This window comes from Mastigoproctus giganteus, chromosome 7 (assembly GCF_048544385.1).
Source record: "Mastigoproctus giganteus isolate SK-2022 chromosome 7, ASM4854438v1, whole genome shotgun sequence".
Classification (NCBI taxonomy): Eukaryota; Metazoa; Arthropoda; class Arachnida; order Uropygi; family Thelyphonidae; genus Mastigoproctus; species Mastigoproctus giganteus.
This window is the reverse complement of record NC_143581.1, coordinates 197,526,149-197,537,003: the sequence shown is the minus strand read 5'-3', so window position 1 is coordinate 197,537,003 and position 10,855 is coordinate 197,526,149. Positions and strand designations below refer to the sequence as shown.

Genomic DNA, 10,855 nt, shown 5'->3' with positions numbered 1-10,855 from the left:
CAATGTACTGCGCTCTTGCTCACCACAAAAATCCACCTTGCATAATCCTTTATAGTTCTATCAGCTGGAGGTGGTTTAACCCATCTGACACTATTCTTTATACATCTTAATCGCAGTGGGCCATGAAAAACTGACAAGAGATGCTATTTCTGATATGGAAGCACCCAACGCACATGTCCCACAATCATGCCCTTTTGAAACTCAATTACATTTTCACACTGTTCCATAACTACTACTTTATCAGTATGATTTGCATGACCAGATGCAATTTACCATTGCTCTAGTGTAGGAAGCTGCTCTGATTTTTATGCTGCAAGCTATGTGGCATAGTCCATTATGGATGGGGTGACCAAATGATTTTCTGATAGGGGACTAAAGCAGTTAAAGGGAAGGAATGAATTAGTGTTTGGATAATCATTAAGCTTTAATCATCCTTTAGCAGTAAACGATGCCACCTGGCCTCACAGAAACGATCCAACACATCACCACGGGGTGCAAGATGATCACCCAAACTGAGTACACTCATAGACACGAGCAGGTAGCCAGGATAATACATCAGAAGCTAGCGAGGAAATACCAGTTGATCGAAGAAAGTGTACAGTACTACAAGTTCGAACCACAGGCAGTACTAGAGACCCCAACCCACAAGCTGTACTGGGACTGCGTCATAATAACGGATAGGACAATCCTGCACAACAGACTGGACATAACCCTTGTGGACAACAAAGAAAAGACTACCTACCTGATTGACATAGCAGTGCCCAACACTAGCAATGTCCAGAAAACCCACAAGGAAAAATTAGGAAGTACCCGAACCTGAGACATGAGATCAAGGAGATGTGGCATGTGGAAGAAGTATCAACCATCGCAATCATCTTGTCAACCACTGGTATGGTAACAAAGACTACATAGCAGCCTAGCAGCAATAGGTCTCCCAGAGAACGCCTATAAGGAACTCCAGAAAGTCGCAATCCTGAACACCTGTAGGATAGTCAGAGATTTCCTCAACCAACAGACATTCCTCAACTAACACCAGACATTGCAACCACCCTGTGTACTTCGTAGCAGTACTCGTCACGGAGTGGAATCCCCCAATCAGGGAGAAATAATATAAGAGCAACAACAATAATAATAATAATAAATAGATAAAATTGCTTCCAATGCATGGCTCACGAGCGGGACGCTCTTCCCCCAGACTGAAGGATTCATTCTCGCCATCCAAGACCAGGTAATCAACACCAGGAACTATAGAAAATACATCGCCAAGGAACCTGGAGTGTTCGATGACACATGTCGACAATGCCACCCGACCTCCGAAACGATCCAACATATCACTGTGGGATGCAAGGTGATCGCCAAGACTGAATACACTCATAAACACGACCAGGTAGCCAGGATAATGCATCAGAAGCCAGCAAGGAAATACCAGTTGGTCGAAGAAAGTGTACCGTACCACAAGTACGAACACCAGTCAGTACTAGAGATCCCAACCCACAAGCTGTACTGGGACTGCGTCATAATAACGGATAGGACAATCCCGCACAACAAACTGGACATAACCCTTGTGGACAAGAAAGAAAAGACTACCTATCTGATTGACATAGCGGTACCATACACTGATAACCCATGGGGAAAAAGTCAGGAAGTACGCGAACCTAAGACAGGAGATCAGAGAGATGTGGCATATGCAACAAGTAACGACCATCCCGATCATCGTGTGAACCACAGGTATGGTGCTAAAGACCCTACATAAGAGCCTAGCAGCAATAGGTCTCCCAGCAAGCACATACAAGGAACTCCATAAAGTAGCAACCTTAACACTTGTAGGATAGTCAGAGAGTTCCTCGACCAACAGTAACACCAGCATAACAACCACCCTGTTTACTTGGTAGCAATACCCGTAACGAGGTGGAACCCCCAATCTGGGAGAAATAATAATAATAATAATACAACCACATAGGAGAGTACATATTGTGCTTTGAAATGCTGCTTTTTGTGTAGCGGATTATACTTACTGCTGACAATGTCATGAAGTGCTAGCAACCACAACAACAAAAAATCCTACTCATTTGTTCAAGAATCGAGATTAATTTAGATATGGAGGCTATACTCTGATGACTGTATTTAAATTATGGAAGTTTTATTTTAGTATATTAAAGAGAACTTTTCGATATATTGATTTAAACGATTAGCTGTTAAAATCCGAAATTATGATTCAGAAACGCGTATATCTGGTTTTTAGTAAAGTATATATGGAATCTAACTTAGTTCTAAGTGAATTTAAATCAAATGTTAATACAGTACAGTATATTGTAATTGACCAATATAAATCTTTATTCCTACCTTTTCTCTCCATAAGTTTAATGTTATGTCAGTAGATGGCGCCACGAGAAAACCGGGAATTTAAACCGGTATTTAAAATTCATTGTATTATTTATTTTGTTTTGTATATACATACAGTGTTATGTATATACTATATACATACAGTGTTATATATATTGTATTATTTATTTTGTTATTATTATATATTTATACGTTTATTTATAAATAGATAGTTTATGGGATTAAATAATAAATGTTTCTTAACTCAGTTACAAACTATTATGTTTTTTAGAGATTTTAAATGTGATTGTGATTTGTGATGGTTTCTCTATGATAACTAAGGTTGGTACTTGAGGTCCATGGCTAGACACATCATAAAGCGTCTGCACTAAAAGGAGGATTTTATTATACGAGTAGTTTTTAAATAACTACTATCTCAGTACATTATATTTATTTATTTATTGAATTGCTCCAAAAATAATAAAGAATGAACCAAATTATGTTCTTTGGAATATCGTATAGTATTCAATTATAAATGTAAATATTAGAATGGGGAGATTTACAACAGTAGCCTAAAGAAGGTTGAAGTCACTGTGCTGTGCTGCCATTATATATGATGTGATGGAACTTTTAGATAAGCCGTATAAAATGACATATCTAAAATAATGAAATTTTAGTGTACCCCCTTGTAATTATGTTTAAAAATTTTATAACAGAAAGATCATTTGCTAAAATTATCTTATTGTGACTTTCTCTTTGTACATTAATTATATTATAATAAGGCCGGATAACGCTATTAGCATAATCTACAGTACACACATACAACAACCATTTTCATCGACAAATCTATGTTAACAGAGTTCAGAGCTAGCAATAATTTCCAGAGTTGCATTTATCGATCAAACGTACCCGTATTTCGTCAAGTCAGCTAATGAACCCGTGTATATTGTCGGATCATATTAACAGAATTATGTTTAATCAGCACCACACTAGCAGCTAATTAGCTTTATAAGAGCTATTTTTATCAGTTTTACCAGCCTGTTCTCGTCAACTGCAATTATATGCGTTCTCCACTGTCTGAGGAAACCGGAATAACCATTGAGAGCATGGTCAATGCCTTTGGTCAGTGCATACGGATATTTTGACCTTTCCAAAAGACATTTTATTCAGTGGCTTACCTTAATATAATCTACAACTCTGGGAATAGTATTCCATGCTTTTCACTGACTTAGAAAAAATCAATTACAGAACAAAATATTTATTTATTACACTATTTATTTTTATTTTAAACATATTTTTAAAATTCTTATTTTATTCTTTTTTTTAAATAATTTAAATTTTTAATTTTGTTATTTATTTATTTATTTATTATTAAACTAAACCCTAACCAAAATAATTTCACATTTCTCTTTCCGATGCTGTCTTCATTTGTTATCACTTATCTATTACATTAATATTATTATTATTATTGTTGCTCATATATTATTTCTCCCTGATTGGGGAATTCCACTCCGAGACTGATACTGCTATCAAGTACACAGGGTGGTTGTAATGTCTTGTGTTACTGTTAGTCGAGGAACTCTCTGATAATCCTACAGGTGTTCAGGATTGCGACTTTCTGGAGTTCCTTGTAGGTGCTCTCTGGGAGACCTATTGTTGTTAGGCTGCTATGTAGGGTCTTTGGCACCATACTGGTGGTTGACACGATGATCGGGATGGTCGTTACTCTTGCATATGCCACATCTCCTTGACCTCATGTCTCAGATTCGTGTATTTCCTAATTTCTTCCTCATGGGTTTTCTGGAGATTGCTCGTGTTGGGCACCCCTATGTCAGTCAGGTAGGTAGCCTTTTACATCTTGTCCACAAGAGGTATGTCCAGTCTGTTGTGCGGGATGTTCTTATCTATTATTATAGCAGTACCAGTACAAAAAACTAAATTATGATATTAGGGTCCCCTGTAAATGATTACATCTATCAATGTTTATTTTGTCTATAAATTGCGCGCGTTATCTGATCAATTTGCCTGTTTTCCTGGACGAATAAATCCAAGTTTCTGGAGAGAAAAACCTTGCTATCTACGTCTGAGACCGACTAACTCAGCCACGGAGTGAAAAAAAGCCCATTAAAGTTCCTCGCGTCATCGACAGGATTCGAACCCGGGCTTTTTCCACCCGGTGTGGAGAGGACGGTGACGATACCACTCTGCTACGCGCGCAGACACGGTCACAGTACAGCTTGTGTGTTGGGGTCTCTAGTACTGCCTGGGTTTCGTACTTGTAGTATGGTACACTTTCTTTGGTCAACTGGTATTTCCTCGCTAGCTTCTGATGTATTATCCTGGCTACCTGGTCGTGTCTATGAGTGTACTCAGTATGGATGATCACCTTGCACCCCGCGGTGATGTGTTAGATCATTTCTGAGGCCAGGTGGCATCGTCGACATGTGTCATGTTACATTCTGGGCTCCTTTGCGATGTATTTTCTATAGTTTCTGGTGTTGATTACCTGGTCTTGGATGGCCAGCATGAATCCTTCAGTCTCGGGGAAGAGCGTGCCGCCTGTGAGCCATGCATTGGAAGCAATGATATCGATGTGATCTTGATGGAGGTCATTGTAGTATCTCCCATGGAGTGTCTTCTTTGCCCATCTTTCTAGCTTCGTTTCTTGTGCCGTCTGGGTGGGAGGGGCTCCTCGCTTAGGTTGAGTGCGATATACCAGTTATCTATCTTCCTTACGGCCTGGTGGAGTGGTGCTGCGTTGTTCTCGAAGTAATCCTTCAGGTTAACTATCACTGTTTTCTGTTGCTTTATCAGGCCCCTATCAGGCCTCTTCCTCCCTCTTTCCGAGCTATTGTTAGTCTCTCCACTGCTGACATCGGGTGGTGTTGGTGGCTCTTGGTCATCATTGTCCTTGTCTTTCGCATGATATCCTCTAGCTCGATGTTAGTTCAATCTATGACCACAAAGGAGTATGTTAGTACTGAAGTGGCCGCTCCTTTAGCACAGTGGTATCGTCACCGTTCTCCCAACACCGGATGGAAAAGGCCCGGCTTCGAATCCTGTCGATGATGCGGGGAACTAAAATGGGATTTTTTCACTCCGTGGCTGAGTTAGTCGGTCTCAGGCGTAGATAGCAAGGTTTTTCTCTCCAGAAACTTGGGTTTTTTCGTCCAGGAAAACAGGCAATTCGACCATAGAACACACGCAATTTACAAACACAAATACGGGTTAATGTATTCAATTAAGGGCAACCATAAAATAATAATAATAATAAAACAGTACTGGAGCTGCATAGGTGTTTATGGCTTTAACTGTGTTACCTCCGTTCAATTTTACTTTCAGCAGGCTTCTGAGTCTCTGACGATATTTTTCGTCAGGCACTTCTTGATTTCCTTGTGCTCTAATTGCTGAGCCTGCATCATCCCTAGGGATTTTTAGGCCTCTCCTTCTGTCATAGCTTCGATCTCTTTACCAGTCAGCAGCTGGTAGTTTCGGCCGACTAATTTCCCCTGGTGCAGTGCGTGGGTCTTGCATTTGTCTAGACCAAATTCCATCCTGATGTCCTTGCTGAAGTCTTCGGTGATCTGGAGTACTTGCTGGAGTTGCTTCTGAATCACATGTGGATGAATGAAATCACTTGTGGAAGTTGCTGATGAATCACTTGTGGAAGTTGCTGATGAATCACTTGTGGATTTTCAGTGCCCCAATAGCGGCTATTGTGTTTGTTAACATAACCACTGAGGTAGAAATGGGCTTCATCGCTCATTATGCTTTTCTCATGAAAATTTGGGTCTTCATTAGAGACGAATAAGATTGAATTACTGTAGTTGCGACGGCGTTCATGGTCTCGAGGCTGAAGTTCTTGATTCAACTGTATCTTATATGGATACATATGCAAATATTTTTTGAGAATATTCTGCAGAGACGACAGCGAAATTCCAATTTGTTGGGAACGTCGCCGTGAGGACGTTGTTGGTTCTTCAGCTACACCTTCATGCACGATTTCAATATTCTCCACTGAGAGTGCACTTCTAACGTGGCCTGATCTTGGTTTATCTGCCACAGCACCTCTTTCCTCGAAATTAGCCATTAAACGAATAATTATGGGTCTGGAAGGCGTATTGTTTCTGCCAAGAATTGGATGCAATTTTCTGAGGGTCACCGTTATTGACGACTGATTTTCGTTTAAATAATAAGAACGCGTTGTTGAATCTTTAAGCGCTCCATAACAAATTTGCCGTGTCTACACTGCTCGACGGTCAAATATGCACTGTCACGTTCGAACCAAACTGTAAAGTTATTTTTCGGCCACCCTGTACATTATAACTTAGACAGCAAACAAAAGTCGTACATAAATTATGTATATATAAACATTAGTTTCTATAAAATAATACCTCAAATAACATCTAATGCGAGCAAATAAAGCACATACACATATTAGCAGTTTCCATTTCAGTGATGTAGAGTCTCGTTTCAGACGTTGTATTGTCTCACTTCCATTGGTAGTACTTCCACGAACGTCTTCGATGTTTATTCCTGAAAGATAAGAAAGCCAGTGATGTATTTTCTTAAGGGAAGAGATGATAATGGTAAGAATAGCTTCCCAGAATGTTTATGACCGGCGATCCAGGCGAATGCTGAATTCTCACACCCACACTCCTAGCTAAATGTATTTCCGATAAATGTTCGGTATCGCTTGCAATTCTGACGTTCTAAGGTGAATGGACTTTGTTCCCAATACTGGGATTAATGTGTTTGTTGCAGTAACAGCTAGATACAAGAAGGGGCTAGGAGAAAGCAGCTTTTATTTTCTTCTTTGGTCTAGATTTACTTCACAGACCATATTAGTAATTAATATTGATTCTTTATTTATTGTTAAGAATTTTTATGAGAAATTATATATATAATTTCGCCTATATACGTAATTTCATTTCGAATCATTGTTTAACTGTTGTTTTCTGTAATCGATTAGCATTAGCATTAATAGGGGCATATGATGCAAGAAAAGAAGCAGAATCAGCTAAAAAAGAAAACCCATTTCACATATCCATTCGCTCTAAAAGTTTGCCCAGTTCCTCCTTGAATTTATTTAAGCTATCAACTTTCACAACAGATAGAAGTTTGTTCCAGCAATCAACTACCCGCTGGCTAAAGGCAAATTTCCACACATCTGTTTTTAAACAGTAGTGCAAAAAAGGTTGAAGTCACTTTGCTGTGCTGCAATTATATATGATTTGATTGAATTTTTAGATATGCCGTATAAAATGACATATCTAAAATAATGATATTTTAGCCCCTCCCGTGTAATTATGTTTAAAAATGTTATAACAGAAAGGTTATTGCTAAAATAATACTTATTGTGACTTTCTCTTTGTACATTAATTATATTATAATAAGGCTGGATAACGTTTCCTCAATTTGAATTTATGCCCCGTCAGGTTCGTAATCTGAGCAACAGGAAGAATCCCATCAGCATTGTTCAAGGCTTTATACACCTCAATCAGATCACCTCGCCCATGCCTACTCTCCAGACGTTGCAATTTGAAGAACTTAAGCCTTTCTTGGTAAGAGGACCCCTTCGTTTCGCTCAGTAATCTTGTTGCCCTTCTCTGTATTCGTTCTAGCAACTCTATATCCTTCCTAAAATGAGGCCTCCAGATCTCAAGACGTAGTACTCAAGACGTGGCCTGACCATTGCCTTATATAAAGGGATAATCACCTCCTTATCCCTATTAGCAAAATTCTTGTATATCATTGACAACACCCCATGACCTGGTCTGGCAGCTTGTCTGCACTGCTCAGAAAAAACTTTATATCTGACTGCACAATTACCCCAGGTCTATTTCATTGTCCACTATCCTGAGTATAGTACAACATAGTTGGTACTTTTCGCTGGGGTTACTTCTGCCCATATGCAGTACTTTGCATTTGTCAATGTTAAACTTCAGTTGCCACTTCTCAACCCATCTGCCCAACTTTTCTAAATTTTGTTGCAGTACCATACTGTCATTAGTAATCCTACCATCCTTTGTGTCATCTGCAGACTTGCTCATTAAATCTGATATACCTGCATCAATATATTTATACAAAACAACAATGGGCTCAACACCGAACCTTGGGGGACTCCACTAATAACATTAGTCCACGAAGAACAGTGTCCATTGATTACCACTCCCTGTCTTCTCCCATTCAACCATCCTTTTATCCATTGTAGCAACTTGACCTCAATACCATACTGCTGCAATTTGTACAGTGATCTTTCATGTGCAACACTATCCAAAGCTTTCCTGAAATCCAAGTATATGATATCAAAATTATTCTTGCATCCAGTTCCTTTATGACCCCATCATAGTATCAAATCAAGTTGATCACACAAGACTTCCCCTTAACAAACCCATGCTGTGTCTGAATTATTACTGCAATTTTGTCTAGATGATCCTGCAATGCTTCTTTAACCAGTGTCTCCATTATTGTCCCCAGAATAGAAGTTAAACTAATTATTCGTGTTACCTTCCGATCCCCCTTTGTGAATTGGGGATACATTTCCATACCTCCAGTCCGTGGAGAACTCCCCTGAGTTCAAGGATGCTCTCATAATTATGGATGAGGGTTTCTTACTTCCTGCACCTCGTCCTTCAATATAACTGGATAAACCCTATCCACCCCAGGGGTCATTCCTACGTTCAATTTCAACAAACTTATTTACTATTAATCAATAATTTCATTTTTAATTTACTATTCTATATTATATATTAAGTAATAAATGATTCAATATATAATATTGAATTATTCATCATGTATTATTAATTTATTATTGAATAATTTTTAATAATTTCAATAACGGATTACTAATCATGCGATTATATTCATCACTACCTGGGAGTTTCTCACTTCGGCCAAGAAATTAGTTCCTAGTGATGTGTTCTGATACACGCAAACACACGAAGACTTAGACATGTAAATCAGATAAATATCGAGTGAGAAGCCTCTGGAAGGAAATTATATTTCCTCTCGGTTAATGAGAAAAGAGATGAACATTCCGCGTTTTGGTCATTACATTTCGAGTTTAATGCATACCTAAACGACTTATATTCTGTTTACAGAACTGTATATCAGATCTACTCCACTTCCGACTAAATAGTCCCTTTCATTTTGTCTCGGAAACTTGGAAAACATCGAATAAATTGCTGTATATTTGTTTCCGTTAACTTGTAAATAGTCTTTAAAGCAGGAATGAAATATAAAGCTTTCCTCTTAATTTTAAATTTTGATAAACGGCTGTTTCAACCTTACAAACCTCTTTACATAAGGAAGCGGCAGATTACTACTGCCTTTGAATGGCTTAAAAAGAATTAAATTAATGGCGAATAATGAAATGTAAGTATACTTTCTCCAAGACTACGCTTATAATTAATTGCTAAACAAGAACGCAAAAATTATTATACATCAAATTTCTTATTTCAGAAATAAGATTTATCGATTAATTTAGTAAATATGCTTCCATCATGCAGTTCGCAAGAATTGACTTACGTGTATAATTAATATATTTTTCCAGGTTAATCTGCTTACGACGAAGTTGCTCATTCTTTTTATAATGTGAACTTTATAAAAGAAGTTCGTTTTCTTAAAATTAATATTATATAATTAAACAGAAGTTTTATTTTCCTAATATTTTATTTAAGAAATGCAGATTTATTCAGATATTTTTTCGTTTTCTAAAATGAGATGCGCTAATCGATTGCTCATTACATGCAGCGGCCATTAGTCATTCAGATACGATTTCGTTTGCTTATGGCATGCTCTTGTTATTAGTTATATTATTTTAGCCAACTTTTTAAGGTTTTTAGAATAACAACTATTGATGTTTTAAAAATAAGATGAAAAGCTTGTTGTAATACTGTTAAGATCAAGTTACGTTTCTCGTGGAATCAAGATTTCATTCAGTATTTCCAACTAGCAGTTAAAAAAAATGAGATCACAGGTAAGCAGCATTATTGGTTCTGCAGTGAAATATTTAGTAAAGTATTTGTGTTTTTAATATATCAAAAAATAATTTATAAAAAATATTGTATATAATATATTTATTAAAATATAGTATATTTATTAAAATATTGTAATTTTATTAAAATATGAGAAATATATATAATTTCGCCTATACGTCATTTAGAATAATTTTTAAACTGTTGTTTTTCATAATAGATTATTTACTATTAATCAATAATTTCATTTATTAATTTATTATTCAATATTATTTTAGAATAATAAATTATTCAATATATAATACTGAATTTAATCATTATATGTTATTCATTTATTATTCAACAATTTTATTAACCAATAATTTATAAAAAAAATTTAAGATGTATTAAGATGGCAGTGACTATCTTAATACTTTTTAAGGGGAAGCTTTGTGCAGTGAGGCCTGGAATGGTAGTTGTTAGGGGTGTTGTCGAATCACGGGGCCCTTATTTGTCTAGGTGTAACATCCACTGTCCTGAAAGTTTGAAACAGATTATCAGTCTCAATACTATCC

The 10,855-nt window shown here is 37.1% G+C and overlaps 1 protein-coding gene across 1 annotated transcript; it reads right to left on the bottom strand.

Annotated features, from left to right (window-relative positions):
- Window positions 1-5,935: 5,935 nt before the first annotated feature.
- On the bottom strand, window positions 5,936-6,412 carry LOC150083532 (uncharacterized). Its single transcript, XM_090378518.1, has one exon. The coding sequence runs from the start codon at window positions 6,410-6,412 to the stop codon at window positions 5,936-5,938; it is 477 nt and encodes a 158-aa protein (XP_090234644.1).
- Window positions 6,413-10,855: the final 4,443 nt, after the last annotated feature.